The 19,945-nt window shown below is 40.8% G+C and overlaps 1 protein-coding gene across 1 annotated transcript; it reads right to left on the minus strand.

The window, feature by feature from the left end:
* Positions 1–17,943: 17,943 nt before the first annotated feature.
* LOC138879029 (uncharacterized) lies at positions 17,944–18,651 on the minus strand. Its single transcript, XM_070158603.1, has 2 exons — positions 18,519–18,651; positions 17,944–18,326 (listed from the first exon to the last, which is right to left on the minus strand). The coding sequence occupies exons 1-2, from the start codon at positions 18,649–18,651 to the stop codon at positions 17,944–17,946; spliced, it is 516 nt and encodes a 171-aa protein (XP_070014704.1).
* Between the last annotated feature and the right edge of the window lie 1,294 nt (positions 18,652–19,945).

Below are 19,945 nucleotides of genomic sequence, written 5' to 3' on the forward strand. Positions count from 1 at the left end.
TTTGATATTAGTTCTAAATTTATACTAATAATATGCTAAATTAAGCTAAGTTGAGTTAAGAGTAAACTATTGAAGGTTGTCTAAATAGTTAAAAGGCACTAGGGAAGTGACTTTCTCCTAGGTAGATACTTGACGGGTTCTCGAGTCTAAGGCTAGGTTGTCATGTTGGGGATTATGATATAACCATTGCAAGATACTACTCACTCTATACCTCTCGATAGTTTGAGTGATTTTGGCCTAATTGACTTTCTCAAGACCAATTGGGTATGATAATTTGTGCAAGCAATTGAAGTTCAAGTCGGGTATTACTATCTCTAGGTTTAACCCTTTATTTGGAGCTATCAATCTCTTGAATACGCCCCAATTCCTTGTTGGGCTAATTTTTCTAGACTTAGGCTCTCTTTCTCAAGAAGAGCCCAAGTCAAATAGGCACAAATTAGTATTTGCAACCACTAATTTAACATTAAAACCACAAATTAGTCCAAATATCAAACACCCATAGACATTCAAGCCTTAAAATGCAAGACTCATCAAATACCCACACTATGGTTGAGCCACAACCTTAGCTAATGGGTCTAGCTACTCATGATAGTAGAAGAAAACAAAGAAATAGATGAAGAAAAACCCATAGTATTTAATTATAAGCTAAAACTTGAAGATTCAATGATAAAACTATTGTAAAATAACTCCAAATGGTAAAAGGACACTGTTCACGAGCGTAGCTCTGCATAAAACTACAACTGATGACCTAAAAATTGGAAAAGAAACTATTTATACTTGGCCAAATTTTCTGGATAAAAATACCCCTTTGGGAGTAGTGCGGTCCGCACAAAATCGAGTGCGGCCGCACTGAGGCTCTTGGCTTAAAACTTCTGCTCTTTGAACTTGGCCACCGCAGTCCGTACAAAATGCACCGCGTCCGCGATGGCATCTATTGCGGTCCGCACAAAAAGGATCGCGGGCCGCATTGGCAATATTTCCCAAATTGGCAACTCTCTGAACTCCAGCTTTTGCGGACCACACAAAATTGAGTGCGGCCGCATTGAGTCCATTGCGGTCCGGACAAATTGCTTTGCGGCCACAATGCTTGAGTCTCCAGAATAGCACCTCTCTGAACTTACTCTTTGCGGACCACACAGAATAGAGTGCAGCCGCATTGGTCCTATTACACTGTGCTTGGACTTGTTCTTGGTACTTGTGCATGTTTCACTCATTTTGAGCTGGTTTTGACGAATTGTCACTTTGTGGACCAAACCCTGCAATCAAGTACAACATGTAAGCCTTTGGGACTATTTTGTACATATTTCTAATCAAAACTCAAGTAAGAAGGAGTATAAAATGCATCATAATTCTTAGTTATCAGTGTGCTAAAATCACTCTAACGTATCTTCCACTCCTCGTTTCTCTCTCCACATCCCACCCCTCCCCCACGTATCTTGCACAAGAGAGAAGCAATTTCACCATTGACAACCATTAAAAAGTTTTGAAGCTTTGAATTCGAATTTGGGTCTTCAAAAAATATTATTTGTTTGAATTGGGTGTTGTTGCAAAGAATTGAAAATTCTCTCTACGTCTCTCTCTCTATCTCTCAATTCCTAATTTCAATAATGTAAAGAAAAGGAAAAGAGAGCAGCAATTCCACCATTGACGTCCATTAAAAAGCTTTGAAGCTTTGAATTCGAATTTGGGTTTTCAAAAATCATTATTTGTTAGGAATGGGTATTGTTGCAAACAATTGGGAATATAGTTTGGAGGTTATATCTCAATTTTGAGGGTGTTTTGGTGAAGATTAGACTTAATTTTAGCTGAATTTCAGATTGAAAATCGAAAAAAGAAGAAGACGAAGACATGATATACATTATATTTACGAAGTTGTAGTAAAATTATAGAAAAATTGTATTCTGTTATTTTTTTTTATTATTTAACTATTGTATGAAAGTGAACAATATTGTATAAAAATTATATTTAAGTTGTATGATATTGTAGATGTATATAACTGAGTAAATATAATGTAAGAAAATTGTAGATAAGTTACAGATAAGTTGTATAATATATAATTAGTTGTATAAAATTTATTTTTACTATGTATAAATCAAATACAAAATATACGAAAGACATATTATATAAATTTTGTATAAATTTTTTATTGAAGTTGTATGTTATTGTAGTTAGATTTAACTGGGTAGAAATAATGTGCGAAAGTTGTAGATAAGTTGTATAATATATAATTAGTTGTATAAAATTTATTTTTACTATGTATAAATCAGATACAAAATATACAAAAGACATATTGTATAAAATTATGCTTAGAGTGTAAGGACTAGTTTGAACCAGTTTGAAATCAAGTGTAAGGACTTGTATCAAGGTATAGTTTTACTCGTCGAACTTTTGCAGCTTTAATTGTTGTATTTTCCTACTGGTATAAAATTTTAGTTTTTGTATTTGCAGATAGAGGACTGAGAACTATGGTCTCTATTGACGGATTTGTGTATTAATCTCAAGTTTCAAACACTACTGACACCAGAAGTTATAACAAGAAGCAAGAAAGAGCTCGTGGATCAAACACTGCAAATTCCTCCACAAGTTTCAAGCTTCAAGCAATCAAATTCAAGCTCAAGAACGAAGAACAAATCAATGTCAAATTCAAGCAATCAAGCTAAAGCTCAAGAATAAGATCATCGTTCTTGGCAACAACTGCATATTCAAGATCAAGCTCAAAGGCCCTTGAATTTATTTACTATTAAAAAGAAGAATCAGAGGATTCATAGAGATTGTACACTCATATTACTTAAAATCAAATACTGTGATCGTTGCAATATTTTTCGTTCTTGATTTTATTTTTTCGATGCAAATTTATTGTCTACAAATTCTGGCACGCCCAGTGGGAGAATCTCTACCTCTCATCTCAACTTTTCAATCACCAAAGTCCAAGAACATCGAAATGGCTTCAAAGAAAATCAACTTCAGTTCAACTTCCACCAAGGCTGCTAATTCCAAGTTCTATGCTGATGTGAAAATATACTCGAAGTTACCTTTGAAAGCTTTGGACCAGTTACGAGGAGCAAAGCAAGATCGTTAGGACAACAAGAACCCCAAGTGTCGTCCGCATCTACCCCTGTTTTCGGATCTTCATCCTCAAAAGGAACAAGATCTTCCAAAAACGCACCTGAAGAAGGAAGCGATGTTGCTGAAATGATCAAGAAAACTCTTGCTCTACTTGACCTCTCCGGATCCAAGCACTTTGCTATGAAGGAAGATGATGATGCTTCAAGTGATGGATCCCCCCAAATTACACCACATAACATGATCCAATCAAGGATCAATCTGTGTGACAATCCATCATTCTCTCCATCGTCCACAACAATCATGCAAGCCATGATGACAAACACTTCATCTGTGGAAGAGCAGTTGGCAAACTTGACGAAAGCAATCGCTGGCTTGACCAAATGCATGCAAAATTAAGATGTTAGAATTGACAAGCTAATAGACAGGGTGGGAATATTGATGGAAGAAGAATCCACCCATGCACCTGGAAAACTCCTAGAAGTTCAAGAGATTAATCCTCCCCCACGACAAGTTGCATCCACTAAGGAAATTCCAGTCTCTTTGGAAGGGATGATTCCAATCAATCAGCTAAAGGAGTTCATTGGAGGTACTATAAAAAACAAATATGAAGTCTCTTCCAAGTCCTCCTTTACCTATGCAAAGGTATACACTTCAAGGATCGATATGTTGAAGATGTCTGCTAGCTATCAACCTCCAAAATTTCAACAGTTTCATGGCAAAGGCAATCCAAAGCAACATGTGGTGCACTTCATTGAGACATGCAACAATGCTGGGACTTATGGAGATTACCTCGTCAAGCAGTTTGTCCGCTCATTAAAAGGAAATGTTTTTTATTGGTACATGAACCTCGAGGCTGGATCTGTTGATAGTTGAGATTAACTAGAGCAAGAATTCCTCAATTGCTTTTATAGCACAAGACGCACTGTGAGTATAATAGAACTTACAAATACTCGTCAACGAAAGGGTGAACTAGTTATCGACTTTATAAAATCATTGAAAGAATGCAAACCTCAACTACAAAGACATGCTTAGTGAAGCTTCGGGCATAGAGATGTGCATCCAAGGCATGCATTGGGGACTACGCTATATCTTGCAAGGTATCAAGCTTGGCAAATTTGAAGAACTTGCGACTCGTGCCCATGACATGGAGTTGAGCATGTCCTCCGCTGGAAATGAAAGGTTGCCTATCTATGAGCCTCGCAAAGGGAATGACAAGCAAAAAGTCAGGAAATGGGGCAAGTTCGTACATAAATCTGAAAACAAAGAAGCTATGAATGTCAACACATCACCTATGAAGTTCACAACGAAGGTGAGCAAGAAGCAGAGTATGAAATCCACTTCTTTCCAAGATAAGCCAAGTGAAAAGTTGACTCTAAAAGAAATGCAAGAGAAGGAGTACCGATTTCTGGATTCTGATGTGCCAGCTATTTTTGAAGAACTCCTCGAGTTAAATCTCATTGAGCTTCCGGAGATGAAACGACAAATGAAGCTAGGAAAACAAATGATCCAAATTACTGCAAATACCATCGACTTGTGAGCCGCCGTCTGGAGAAGTGCTTTATCTTCAAGAACAAAGTTATGGACTTGGCTCGTGAAAAGAAGATCGTGCTCGAAGATGAGAAATCAAGCGCAAACCAAGTCTCTATCACCTTTGGCTCATTCAGTCCAGATGGATTATGTGGTTTTAAAGAAAGTAAAGATGAAGAATTACTAGAGAACGACAAAGCTGAAGTCAATCAACCTGATGATGATAAAGATTGGACATTGGTGACTCGTTGTAGACACCACAAAAGGAGACCACGAAAAAAATCAGTAGACCAACCAACAAGGAAAATGATGGTAAAATGATGAAGGTGATGGAACCAAGTTAAGAACTTAAAGAGAGCAAACGTGGAGGTACACCTCTCTCAAAAGCCACAACATCTAGTGACCTTGGAGGAGTTTTTACCAAGTTGGTTCCGCACAAAGATTTCCCATGAGGGTATCGATGCCTTTTGTTGCCATATGCTGATAAAGGGTAAGAAAAGAGTCATGACCTACCGTCGGCACCATCTTCGGAAAAGCTCATCGAGTCTACTCCTCAAGAAGTTAATGCTTGTGAGGTAAAAGTCATGTTCACAAATGACGATCTTCTGCTAGGTGACACTTTTCATAACCGCCCATTGTACCTGGTTGGCTATATGTGTGATGAAAGGATAAATCAAATTTTGGTTGACGGAGGATCCTCAGTGAATATTTTGCCAATTCGCACTGTGAAAGAACTTGGTATTCCCATGAACGAACTCTCAGAAAGTCATGTGATTATCCAAGGATTCAACCAAGGGGGCAAAGAGCCATAGGCACGATCAGGCTAGAAATCACCATTGAAGATATGCAATCAAGTACATGGCTACATGTGATCGATGCAAAGACTTCATACAACGACTTTCTTGGAAGGCCTTGGATACATGAGAATAAAGTAGTTCCATATACCTACCATCAATATTTAAAATACTACGAGGGTGAAGTCGAGAAGAAGATAGTTGTTGATGATAAGCCAGTCACCGAGGCTGAGTCACACTTCGTCGATGCAAATTTCTACTTGAAGAATCGCATTGTGAAAGAGCTAAAAGCTGATGACAGCATGAAAAGCAAGAATAATGAGCCCACAACTAAAAGAGAAGAGGTGACTAGTAATGAAGCCAAAGCTGTTACTGAGGAGGTACAACCCAACACGAATAAATCTTATAGAGGGAATATTACGTCTTATGGCAAGAAAGTAAGTCCTGCGCTCCAATATGTCCCTAAAAGGAAGAAACGTGAAGGTGAATCATCTAATCTCCAAACTAACATGCTAAAGGAGTTAACTCTTCTGGTCAAATGAATTGAGGTAGTAAAGTCGTTCTCAATGCCGCTTGCAGGATATGTGGCCCAAAATCATTTGCAAAATGTGGCACTCCCTACAAAGCGAACAAATGAAGGTTTTGATCCTAACACTTACAGGCTATTTGCAAAAGCTAGATACAATCCTAATGAGATATCAAAGTTAAGGAAACTACCATCAGAAGCTGCAACGAGATAACCATGTGAAGGTTTGGGATACAAGCAACTGTCACCAGTGCGCATCTCCATAAGAAGGGCAAGCAACAAGTATATCATTATAGAAGATGAATCGGCCGCTTCTAACAAGCCTTCTCTTTTTGATCGACTTGGAAAATCAACTATGAGAACTTCCATATTTGAGAGATTGGGTCCACTAAAGAAGGGGAATAAGTTCTAGAGAAATTATCAAAATACAAGAACATCCGCTTCGCCCAAAATTCAGAAGATCTCTAAGTATTTCCAAAGTTTGGTTCTTTCTAGAATGAAGCGACAAACAAAAGTCATGGTCTCGTGTGATGAGGTACTAAAGGTGAAGCCATACATTGTGGTATATACTAAAGAATGTGATGAAGACGAATAAAGTGTGGGTTCTTCGTATCATGTTACTGCACAAGGTGGGCATGGTGTTTTATCTCTAATAGAGGATGACGAGAAATTGGACGATGTTTCACCATGTTCACACATATCCTTCAATGATGGGGACCCTCAAGAAGATGAAGATGCAAAAGATGCTCCGCTTGAACTTGAAAAAGGGGTTAAGGCAACGATTGATGCCTTAAAAGAAGTTAACCTTGGCACTGATAAAGAACCAAGACCTACCTACCTATGTGCTTTACTAGAAGTTGATGAAGAAAGCACTTATATTGAGTTACTCAAAGAGTTTAGGGATGTCTTTGCTCGGAGTTACAAAGAAATGCCCGGCTTGGACCCTAAAGTAGCAGTCCATCACCTTGTAGTCAAGAATGGTGCTCGTCCTGTTAAGCAAGCTCAAAGGCGCTTTAGGTCAGACTTGGTTCCCCTAATCAAAACTAAAGTTAACAAACTCATTGAATATGGATTTATTTGGGAAGTTAAATACCCAACATGGGTTCAAGTAACCTGTAAGGAAGAAGAATGGTCAAATTCGAGTGTGTGTTGACTTCAGGGGTGTCAATAATGTGTGTCCCAAAGATGGATTCGCGCTCCCTATTCCAGAGTTGATGGTCGATGCTACTACTGGTTACGAGGCAACATCTTTCATGGACGGTTCGTCGGGCTATAACCAAATTCGCATGGTACCAAAAGATAAAGAGCTTACTGCATTCTACACCCCCAAGGGTATTTATTGCTACAAGGTAATGTTTTTTGGCTTGAAGAACGTTGGTGCTACTTACCAAAGGGCTTCTTGGAATATTTTTGACGATCTTCTCCACAAGAATGTCGAATGCTATGTTGACGACTTGGTGGTAAAATCAAGAGAGAAGGGCTACCACTTGAAAGACTTGAGAATGGTATTTGAGTTTCTCTGGAGGTACCAACTTAGGATGAATCCATTGAAATGCGCCTTTGAAGTTACTTCCGAAAAGTTCCTTGGTTTTGTTGTCCGACATCGAGGGATTGAAATTTATCAAGCCAAAGTAGATGCAATCTTGAAAATGCATGAGCCTCGGGATATTCACAAATTGAAAAGTCAACAAGGAAAGTTAGCGTACCTTAGGAGATTCATCTCAAACCTAGTTGGGAGGTGCCAACCATTCAGTCGCCTTATGAAGAAAGGTGTCCCTTTCAAATGGGACCAAGCGTGTAGCAATGCATTTGAAAGCATTAAATCCTACTTGATGAAGCCTCCAGTTTTGGCAGCCCCTATACTTGGAAAGCCACTGATACTATACATTTCAGCACAAAAAAGTTCTGTTGGAGCGTTGTTGGCCCAAGAAAATAGTGAAGGGAAAGAAAACCCCCTTTACTACTTGAGCAGGATGATGACACCAAACGAGCTGAATTATTCGCCAATTGAAAAGTTGTGTTTGGCTCTGGTCTTCTCAATTCAAAAGTTGAAGCACTACTTTTAAGCTCATGTTGTTCGTCTTGTTCCTAAAGCAAATCCCATCAAGTTCGTGATGTCAAAACTTGTTCTTAGTGATCGACTAGCGAGATGGTACTTCCAATTTCAAAAATTCGAGATTTTGTACATCCCCCAAAAGGCTATAAAAGGACAAACATTGGCAGACTTCTTGGCGGATCATCCGATACCTGATGACTGGGAGCTAACTGACAAACTACCTGATGATAACGCAATGGTCGTTGAAATTCAACCTCCATGGAAGATATACTTTGATGGTGTTGCGCATCGTGGGGAGCTGGTGCTGGCATAGTATTTGTCACTTCCCAAGGTGAAGTCTTGCCCTACTCCTTCACCTTGACACAACTCTATTCCAACAATGTTGCTAAGTATCAAACATTAATACGTGGGCTTGAAATGGTCGTGGATATGAAGCAATTGCAATTGCAAGTCTTTGTTGACTCCCAATTAGTGGTCAATCAGCTTTTAGGTAGTTACGAGGTCAAGAAGGCCGAACTATGCCCATATCATGATTACGCTGATGTAACTATTCAGCATGAGCCAAGGAAAGAAAATAAGAAGATTGATGCTTTAGGCGCCCTAGCTTCATCGTTAACCCTGCCTGATCAAGCGCAAGTTACTATCTGCCAAAAATAGGTAGTACATCCGCCAAATGAGACTGAAGGTGAAGAAAATGAACTCAAACATCTTGTCACTATTTCTGAAGTTGAGAAAAAAGAATGGCGACAACCCATTATCGACTACTTATGCTATGGGATACTTCCAGAAAATTCGAGGAGAATGACTGAAATCTATCGCCGTGCACCTCGCTTCCTTTACTACAAAGATACTCTATACAAAAGGTCATTCGAGGGAATACTCTTTCAATGCTTAGGTGAAGAAAAAACATTCCAAGCTTTGCAAGAGGCATATTCTGGAGTATGTGGGCCACACTAGTCTGGACAAAGCTGCACTTCCATATAAAAAAATGGGATTTTATTGGCCAACGATGGTAAAAGATTGCTTGGACTACGCTCGAAAATGCAAGGCTTGTCAATTCCATGCGAATTTTATTCATCAACCTCCTAAAGTATTGCACCCGGTTGTTGCATCCTGGTCGATTGACGCTTGGGGATTGGATGTTGTTGGACCATTGCCAAAGTCCTCTGGTGGGCACCTATACATCTTGGCTGCAACTGACTAATTCTCAAAATAGGCTGAAGTTGTTGCTCTTAAGGAAGTAAAGAAGGAAAATGTTGCAACGAGTAAACGTTATCTATTGCTTTGGCATTCCTCAATACATAATAACGGATAATGGCAAGTCGTTCGACAATAGGTTGATGAACAAGATTTGTGAACTCTTTGGCTTCAAGCAAAGTAACTCTTCTACGTACAATGCAATCGCCAATGTTCTAACCGAGGCATTCAACAAGACTCTATGCAACTTGTTAAAGAAAGTCGTCTCCAAATCCAAACGAGATTGGCATGACCATATGGAGGAAGATCTGTGGGCATGTAGGACAACTCATCGCACGCCAACACAAGCGACCCCTTATGCACTCGTTTATGGAGTTGAAGATGTCTTGCCACTCGAGCGTCAAATAACTTCATTACGATTAGCTATTTAAGAAGATATCACTGATGAAGAAAATGCTCGGCTTCGATTAGCAGAGTTGGAGGCTCTTGATGAGAAAAGGTTGGAAGCTCAATAGAGTCTTGAATGTTATCAAGCTCGATTGTCTCGCGCCTTCAATAAAAAAGTTTGCCCAAGATCCTTTCAAGTAGGAGATCAAGTCTTTGCCATAAGAAGATCCATTATTACTTCCCATTAACCTTTAGGGAAGTTTACTGCAAAATAGGATGGGCCATATGTCGTGCAAGAAGCTTATTCAAGTGGGGCTTACAAGCTAGTTGATGCAGATGTCATGAGAATCGGCCTTATCAAGGCAAGTTTTTGAAGAAGTACTATCCTTGAAGTTGCAACACTCTTTGATGCATGAGCCTAAACTGCATGTTCCTACACTCTTGGCCCACATGAGTCTAAACTGTGTATGACCCACACAAAAAAGTTTGTTAGGTTGAAAACCTCGAAAGAGGCGGCCTAGGAAAAAGTTAGGACATAAAAAATATCACCCATTCGGAACTACGATATGACTTGATCCTCTTCACAGAGGTACATAAGCATCTTAGAGTTTCATTCAGAGTTCAGACGCATAAGTTCAAAAGATACATAATCCCCCAATCATCGTTCGAATGAAATACGATGGAATGTAATCCATTCAATCGGCACTTAAAAATCGAGCTGAGATACCATTCTTCTGTTAAAATTTAGATCTCATTCGATTTAAAGGGGGAGAGACGCTATGGCAAATTGGTGTCTTTAATAAAATGATTAATCTCTTTTAGGAGGCCGCCAAGCATAAGCATTGAAGTCTATGGATTTGCTATCCCTTCATGTTCGCCAAACCTTCAAGGTTTTTGGTGAGCCTTCACGACGTTTCAAATTCAGTGAGACTTGAACCCAAGATACTTGGTGAAATGAATCTCTTGAATTTCAATTGTTGGAAATTAAAAAGGTCTTGCAATTTCTAGGCTTGCACATCAAGATACAAACTTTTGGTGAAGTCACGCTAATTTGGGATTGTCGACATATCAGAAACCAAAGTCGATTTCAAACTATCATCTGAAACTAACAACGTGTCGGAATTTAAAGTTAGATTCAAAATGATATCTGGGATGATTCTCAAAGTATTTGATTCCAAATTTTGGATAGATCTTGAAGTCTAGTTTTCATAAAATTAAGTGGTTTGTGATTTTGACATCCCTACTTTAAGATACAATATTTTTGGTGAAACTGCGGAAATCTGAAACTATCAACATGTCGGAATTTAAAGTTAGATTCAAAATAATACCCGAGACTATTGTCAAAGTATTTGATTCCAAATTTTGGATATGTCTTAGATCTTGAAGTCTAGTTTTCATTAAATTACCGCGGTTTGTGATTTTGTTGTCCCTACATCAAGATACAATTATTTTGGTGAAACTGCGCAAATCTGAATCTATCAATATGTCGTAATTTAAAGTTAGATTCAAAATAATATCTGGGGAGATTCCCAAAGTGTTTGATTCCAAATTTTTGATATGTCTTAGATTTTGAAGTCTAATTTTCATGAAATCAAAGATTCATAATTTCGATATTTCTACACTAAGATATTTTGTTTTTGGTGAGATTGCACAAATCCGAAATTTTCAACATGATGGAATCTAAAGTTGATTTCAAAGTAGTATCTGGGGCGATTATGAAGGTGTTTGATTCTAAGTTTTGGACATATTTTAGATATTGAAGTCTAAATTTCAAGAAATCAAACGGTTCATTATTTGGACTCTCCCACGACAAGATATGTATCTTTTGTTACAAGCGCGTAAAGCTGAAAATTATGCGACTAAGATAATAGTCGGACAATGTAATGCAAAAGAGAAGTTAAAATATTTAAACCCTTCAAATCTCCAAGTTGAATTCTTCACGTTCTCCGCTCTTCAAGTTGAAATATTTAAGCCCTCCAAGTCTCCAAGTTGAAGTTTTCAAGTCCATCGGTCTTCAAATTTCTGTCTTCAAATTCGCCGGTCTTAAAGTAAAATTGTTTAAGCCCTCCAAATCTTCAAGTTGAAGTCTTCAAGTCTGGTAATTTTTCAAGTTGAATTTCAAAAGTCAACCACTCTTCAAGTTGAAGTCCGCAAAGTCCGCCAAATCTTCAAAGTTTTCCAAGGGTTCAAGTCGATATCGTCAAGTCGATGTCGTCTTTGAGTTTAAACTATAACTTTCCAATCTTAAGGTGGACATTTAAGTCCCTTTGCATCTTAAGTTGGCCTCTTCGCGGGTTTGTCCTTAAAAGGAACTATAACTTTCCAATCTTAAGGTGGACATATAAGTCCTTTTGCACCTTAAGTTGGCCTCTTCGTGGGTTTGTCCTTAAAAGGAACTATAACTTTCCAATATTAAGGTGGACATATAAGCCCCTTTGCCCCTTAAGTTGGCCTCTTCGTGGGTTTGTCCTTAAAAGGAACTATAACTTTCCAATCTTAAGGTGGACATATGAGTCCCTTTGCATATTAAGTTGGCCTCTCCGCTAGTCGGGTCATTTTGTGTCACGACGCAAAACTAAACCCGGTTTTGATGGCGCCTATCATGGAACTAGGCAAGTCAACACACTCCCAAAACACTTCTATATTTCATCAAAAGATATATAAAAGCCTTTTTTATATTGAAATTTCATTAAAAAAAGGTCAACTCGAAAACAAAATACGAAAATAAATAGCCCGACATCGAGGTGTCGCTAAGTCATGAGCAACTACTACAAATTGTTCTGAAAGATATCAAGACTAACATAGTTAAGAGTACCCAAAATACACTAAAAGGAAGATAAAGAAGGAGAAAAACAGGACTGTGATCGCCAGGCAACTACCTCGCTATCTTCGATAAAAGTCTGAAACTGGAATAGTCAACAATCGCTATCGTGGCCAGAGATACCTGGATATGCACACAAGGTGCAGGAGGTAACGTGAGTACACCAACTCAGTAAGTAACAAGTCCAATCTATGGACTGATAGGAAGTGACGAACTTAACCTTAACAGGTAAATAGAATAACCTGTGCAGAAAAGTATGCATGCTCTCAATTCAATTATTCAGCTCAACAGTAAAGTAAATACATATCTGGACAATGTGGTGTATCAAGCTCAACAAATCTCTATGTGCCAATATACAGAATGCATGAAAATGTACCGTGTACCTCCACTCTCAAGTGCTCAACCACTCGGTACTTTATATGGCCATCCGCCCAGGGAAGATCCATCCCGGAATATATACACATCACTGACAACAGTCACTCGAGGAAGGCCATTCCAGACCGATGGAGAGATCCATCTCCAGGTATAAATACTTCGGATAAGATCCATGTCTAGGGAAGATCCATCCCTCAATAATATCAACTGCGCTCACTGGGGGTGTGTTACATACTCCGGAAGGGCTCCTACAGCCCAAGCGCTATTATAATCATCAACATAACCACTGCAGCGTGCAACCCGATCCCATAACTGTCACTCATAATCAGAATCTAGGCCTCACTCAGTCATCACTCTTTAGTTTCACACACGGGCTCACAATACCATAAAAATTAGCCCGGAACAATGATATGATGTGCCACTAAATAACAACAGAGACTAAGACATGAAATACATGAATAAGACTGAGTACAGAACATCAATAAAACTAGTGAGATGACAGCAAGAAACGACCACTCGGGTCCTAGAAGTATCGGCGTAAAGCCCTAACATTATACCTAGCATGATTTATAGCTCATTTACTTATTCACATGATGGAAACATGGATATCAACAAGAAAGAGTCACTAAACGTTGCCATGGAATGAACCAGGCCACAATTCTTATGGTGCACGCCCTTACTAGGCATGTGCATCACCTCAATACTAATCACATAACACATAGTTCGGGGTTTCGAACCCTCAGAACCAAGTTTGAAAGTGTTATGTACCTCAAACCAAGCCAAAATCCTACTCCACGATGCTCTTGCCTCTCGACTCGGCCTCCAAATGCTCTGACTCTATTCACAATCAGTACAATACCATCAATATATGCTAATGGAATGAATATCACAAGAAAAATTATCAATTTAGACCAAAATCCCGAAATCGTCTCAAACCCGGTCCCCGGCCCATGTCTCGAAATCCGACAAAGATTACTAAACTAGAAATCCCATTTACTCATGAGTCCATACATATGAAATTCATCAAAATCCAACCCCATTTGGCCCCTCAAATCCTCAAATCAAACTCTCCAAAATCCCAAGCACTAACCCCTCATTTTCACCCCTAATCTTCACTAATTACATGATTAAACAACGTGAAATCACCATATATGCGAGTATTAGGGCTCAAGCAACTTACCTTACTGATAATCCCTTGAATCCCTCCTCAAAATCACTCCCAAAAGCTCCAAAACTGACTAAAAATGGTGAAGAATGGACCAAAATTCGTGAAGCCCACAATTTATACTTTCTGCCCAGAGATACCACATCTGCGGTCCAGCTATCACTTCTACAATGCCACACCTATAGAAAATCCATTGTAGGTGCGGTTCCCATTTATTCCCTCAGAATCTGCTTCTGCGGTCACAATATCGCACCTGTGGTCTCGCAGATGCGCTCCACTTCTCGCACCTGCGCTTCCAGCCCAAACCACTCCTACCCGCATCTGCGAGCCTTTCTCTGCTTCTGCGGGCCTCGCACTTGTGGTTCCCACTCCGCAAGTGCGATTAAGACAAAACCAGCAGCTTCAGCTGCACTATCCAAATTCCAAACTCTCCGTTAACCATCCGAAATTATCCCAAGCCCCTCGGGACCTCAACCAAACATACGAACAAGTCATATATCAACATACGAACTTAGTCAAACTTTCGGAACATTCAAAACAACATCAAACACGAATTACCCTCGGATTCAAGCCTAAGAACTTCTAAACTTCCAACTTCCACAAACGATGTCCAAACCTATCAAATCACCTCCAAATGACCTGAAATTTTGCACACACGTCAAAAATGACACCAAAAACCCACTCCAACTTTTGAAATTCCATTCCGACCTCGATATCAAATTTTCCATTGCCGACAAGAATCACCAAATTTCCAACTTTTGCCAATTCAAGCTTAATTCTATTACGGACCTCCAAATCACATTCTAGACATGCTCCTATGTCCAAAATCACCTAACGGATCTAACCGAACCATCAAAATTCACATAAGTCAACATGCGGTCAACTTCCCAAATTTAAACGTTCACAAAAGAGACTAAGTGTCTCAAATCCTCTCCGAACCCACTCCAGAACCAGACCAACTGACCCGACATATCATAATGTAGCTGAAGAGCACAAAAATTAGTAGAAATGGGGCTAAAACTATTGAAATGACCGACTGGGTCGTTACATCCTCCCCCTCTTAAACAAACATTCGTCCTAGAACGGGTCTAGAAACATACCCGAAGCCTCAAATAGGTGTGGATATCTGCTCCGCATCTCCCATTTAGTCTCCCAAGTAGCCTCCTTCACGGGCTGACCTCTCCATTGCACTTTCACTGAAGCTATATCCTTTGATCTTAACTTTCGGACCTGCTGCTCCAAGATAGCTACTGGCTCTACATCATAAGTCAAATCACCATCTAACTGAATCGTGCTGAAATCCAAGACATGAGATGGATCGCCGATATACTTCCGCAGCATAGAAATATGAAACACTGGATGCACACCCGACAAGCTAGGTGGAAAGCAAGCTCACAAGCCACCTCTCCAATCCTCTGAAGCACCTCAAAAGGCCTAATGAACCGAGGGCTCAACTTGCCCTTCTTCCCAAATCTCATAACACCCTTCATGGGTGAAACCTTAAGTAGAACATTCTCCCCAACCATGTAAGACATATCACGAACCTTTCTGTCAGCATAACTCTTTTGTCTTGACTGTACTGTACGAAGCCGCTCCTAAATCACTTTCACCTTGTCCAAAGCATCCTGCACCAAGTCTCTACGCAAAAGCCTGGCCTTGCCCGACTCAAACGAACCTACTGGAGATCTACACCGCCTCCCATATAAAGCCTCATACGTAGCCATCTAAATACTCAACTGATAACTGTTGTCGTAAGCAAACTCCACGAGCGGTAGAAACTGGTCCCATTAACCCCCAAAATCAATGACACAAGTGCGTACATGTCCTCCAATATATGAATAGTGTGCTCGGACTTCCCGTCCATCTGTGGGTGAAATGTCGTGCTCAACTCAACCTGAGTACCCAACTCTTGCTGCACGACCCTCCAAAACTGCGATGTAAACTGAGTACCTCTATCTGAAATGATGGAAACTGGGATACCATGCAGGCGAACAATCTCTCGGATATAAATCTCAGCCAACCGCTCTTAAGAATAGGTAGTACACATAGGAATGAAGTGCGCCGACTTGGTCAGCCGATCCACAATCACCCATATAGCATCGAACTTCCTCAAAGTCTATGGGAGTCCAACTATGAAATTCATAGTGATCCGCTACCACTTCCACTCTGGAATCTCTATCTGTTGAAGCAAGCCACCCGATCTCTGATGCTCATATTTCACCTGCTAACAATTGAGGCACCGAGCTACAAACCCAACTATATCTTTCTTCATCCTCCTCCACTAATAGTGTTGCCTCAAACCGTGATACATCTTCGTGTCACCCGGATGGATGAAATACTGCGAACTGTGGGCCTCCTCAAAAATCAACTCCGGAAGCCCATCTACATTGGACACACATATCCGGCCCTGCATCCTCAATACCTCATCATCACCAATAGTCACATCTCTGGCATCATCATGAAGAACCTTGTCCTTGAGGACTGAGGATCATCCTACTGGCGCTCTCTGATACAATCAAACAAGGAAGGCTGAGAAACCACACAAGTTAGGGCCCGACTGGGCTTCGAAATATCTAACCTTACAAACCGATTGGCCAAGGCCTGAACATCCACTGCAAGAGGTCGCTCACCCACAAGAAGGAATGCAAGACTACCCATACTCACTGCCTTTCTACTCCAGGCATCGGTCACCACATTGGCCTTTCCCCGATGATACAAAATAGTAATATCATAGTCCTTTAGCAGCTCCAACCATCTCTGCTACCTCAAATTAAGATCCTTCTATTTGAACAAGTACTGGAGGCTACGATGATCAGTAAACACCTCACAAGATACACCATAGAGATAGTGCCTCCAAATATTGAACAAGTGAACAATGACAGCCAACTTCAAATCATGAACATGGTGGTTCTTCTCGTGGGGCTTCAACTGACGAAAAGCATAAGTAATCACTCTACCCTCCTGCATCAACACACACCCAAGAGCCTGAAACTGATGGCATAATTAATACTGGAGTTTTGGTCAAGGCAGTCTTGAGCTTCTGAAAGATCGCCTCACACTCATCCGACCACCTGAAAGGAGCACCCTTTTGGGTCAATTTGGTTAAGGGTGATGCAATAGATGAAAATCCTGAACGAACTGATGGTAATAACCCGCCAAACAAATAAAGCTACGAATCTCTGTGGCTGAAGATAGTCTGGGACAACTCTAGACCGCCTCGATCTTTTTCAGATTAACCTGAATACCCTCACTGGACACTACGTGCCCCAAGAACACCACTGAACTAAGCCAAAACTCACACTCGAAGAACCTAGCATAAAGCTTCTCCTTCCTCAATTACTGTAATAGAACTCTTAAATGCTTAGCGTGCTCCTTCTGGCTGTGAGAGTACACCAGGATATCATCAATGAATACAATAAAAAATGAATCGAGATAAGGCTGAAACACGTTGTTGAACAAATGCATGAACGCTTCTGGGGCATTGGTTAACCCAAAAGACATCACAAGGAACTCATAATGACCATATCGGGTCCTAAAAGCTGTCTTAAGAATGTCTGAGTCCCTGATCTTCAACTGGTGATACCCTGACCTGAGATCAATCTTGGAGAACACCCTCGCTCCCTGAAGCTGGTCAAATAAATCATTAATACGAGGTTTGTTCAACTGCTTGTAATCAATGTACATCCTCATAGTTCCATCCTTCTTCTTCGCAAATAGAATAGGTGCACCCCAAGGTGACACACTAGGCCGAATGAACCCCTTATCAAGGAGTTGTTGAAGTTGCTCCTTCAATTCCTTTAACTCCATCGGTACCATACGATACTGTGGAATAGAAATGGGTTGAGTGCCCGACACAAAATCAATACCGAAGTTAATCGGCATGCCTGACAGGTCTGCAGGAAACACATCCGGAAAATCTCTCACCATTGGAACTGAATTAATAGTAGGAGTCTCTGCACTGATATCCCTCACAAAGGCCATCACAAAGACAACCCTTCCCAACCATCCGCTGGGCCTTCAAGTATGAAATCACTCTATTGGGAACATAATCCGACGAACCTCTCCACTCAATCCATGGACCCCCGGCATGGCCAACGTCACCATATTAGCGTGACAGTCCAGAATAGCATGACATGGAGACAACCAATCTATGCCCAATATCACATCAAAATCAACCATACTAAGCAGCAAAAGGTCTACTCGGGTATCCAAACCCCTAATAGTCACTACACTAGACCGATATACGCAGTCCACAACAATAGTATCACACACAGGAGTAGATATATGAATAGATGAAACAAGAGACTCGCGAGGCGTACCCAAATAACGAGCAAAATATGACAATACATATGAAATAATTGAACCAGGATCAAATAATACATAGGCATCCTCGTGGCAAACAGAGATAATTCCTGTGATCACAACATTTGAAGCAATATCATCCGGCTTGGCAGGGAGTACATAGAAACGGGCCTAACCGCCACCTAATCGGCCTCTCACTCTAGGGAGACCCCTAGCTGACTGACCTCTACCCCAAGCTGGCTTGGCGGGTGGGGAAGTAACTGGTGCTGAAGTCGAAGGTTGACTCCTCTGCTAGGATGAACCTCCCGTAAGGCGGGGACAAAATCTCTTGATATGGCCCAAATCTCCACACTCAAAGCAACCTCTCCCAGCAAATGGAGGTGGGGACTGAAGGGATCCCCGAGCACCGGGATGCCCACTAGAAGAACCAGGCATAGATGAACCATGAGCTGATGGTGCATGAGTCAAACTATGAGCTGGAAGGGCACTGAGAGATGAGTGGCCTTAATGAGAAATGTGAGGACCATGGCCAGATGATCCACCACGGTGACCTGGATGAGCTGACTGAGCATGTATGAATTGACGGCCTCTGCCGGGCTGGAACTGACCTCCAAAAGGAACACCACCAAAACTACCAGATCCGAGGCCTCTTGGCCTCCCTCTCAACTCGCGCCTAGCGGCGAACCAACTATATATCTTGATCAATGTCAACCACCTCCTCAAAAGTAGTAGACACTCTTTACCTGGTCATAAGAATCCGTAGTTGATACGCGAGACCATTCACGAACCTACTGATCCTCTGCATATCTGTAGGAACCAACCAAATAGCATGACGGGCTAAATCGACTCAAACCCGGCCCTCGGTCCCACGTCTCAAAATCTGATAAAAATTGCAAAACTAGAAAGCACATTCACTCACGAGTCCATACATTTCAAATTCATCAAAATCCGACTCCATTTGGCTCATCAAATCCTCATATCAAACTCTCCAAAATCTCCAGCCCTAACTCCACATTTTCACCCCTAATCTTCACTAATAACATGATTAAAAACGTAAAATCACCACATATACGAGTATTAGGGCTCAAAAAACTTACCTCACTGATAATCCCTTGAATCATACCTTAAAATCGCTCCCAAAAGCTCCAAAACCGACTAAAAGTGGTGAAGAATGGACCAAAATTAAGTCTACAATTTATACTTTCTGCCCAAAGATAATGCATCTGCGGTCCAACTGTCGCTTCTGCGACGCCGCACCTACAGAAAATCCATCGCAGGTGCAGTTCCCACTTATTCCTTCAGAATCCGCTTATGCGGTCACAATATTGCACCTGCAGTCTCGCAGGTGCGCTCCATTTCTTGCACCTGCGCTTCAAGCCCAAACCACTCCTGCCCGCATCTGTGAGCTTTTCTCTGCTTCTGCAGGCTTCGCACCTGCGATTCCCACTCCGCAGGTGCGGTTAAGATAGAACCAGCAGCTTCAGCTGCACTATCCAAATTCCAAACTTCTATTAACCATCCGAAATCATCCCGAGACCCTCTGGACCTCAACCAAACATACTAACAAGTCATATATCAACATAAAAACTTGGTGGAACCTTCGAAACACTCAAAACAACATCAAAATACCAAATTGCCCTCTGATTCAAGCCTAAGAACTTTTAAACTTCCAAATTCTGCAAACGACGCAGAAACATATCAAATCACCTCCAAATGACCTAAAATTTTG

The sequence above is a fragment of the Nicotiana sylvestris genome, chromosome 10, assembly GCF_000393655.2.
Source record: "Nicotiana sylvestris chromosome 10, ASM39365v2, whole genome shotgun sequence".
Taxonomy (NCBI): Eukaryota; Viridiplantae; Streptophyta; class Magnoliopsida; order Solanales; family Solanaceae; genus Nicotiana; species Nicotiana sylvestris.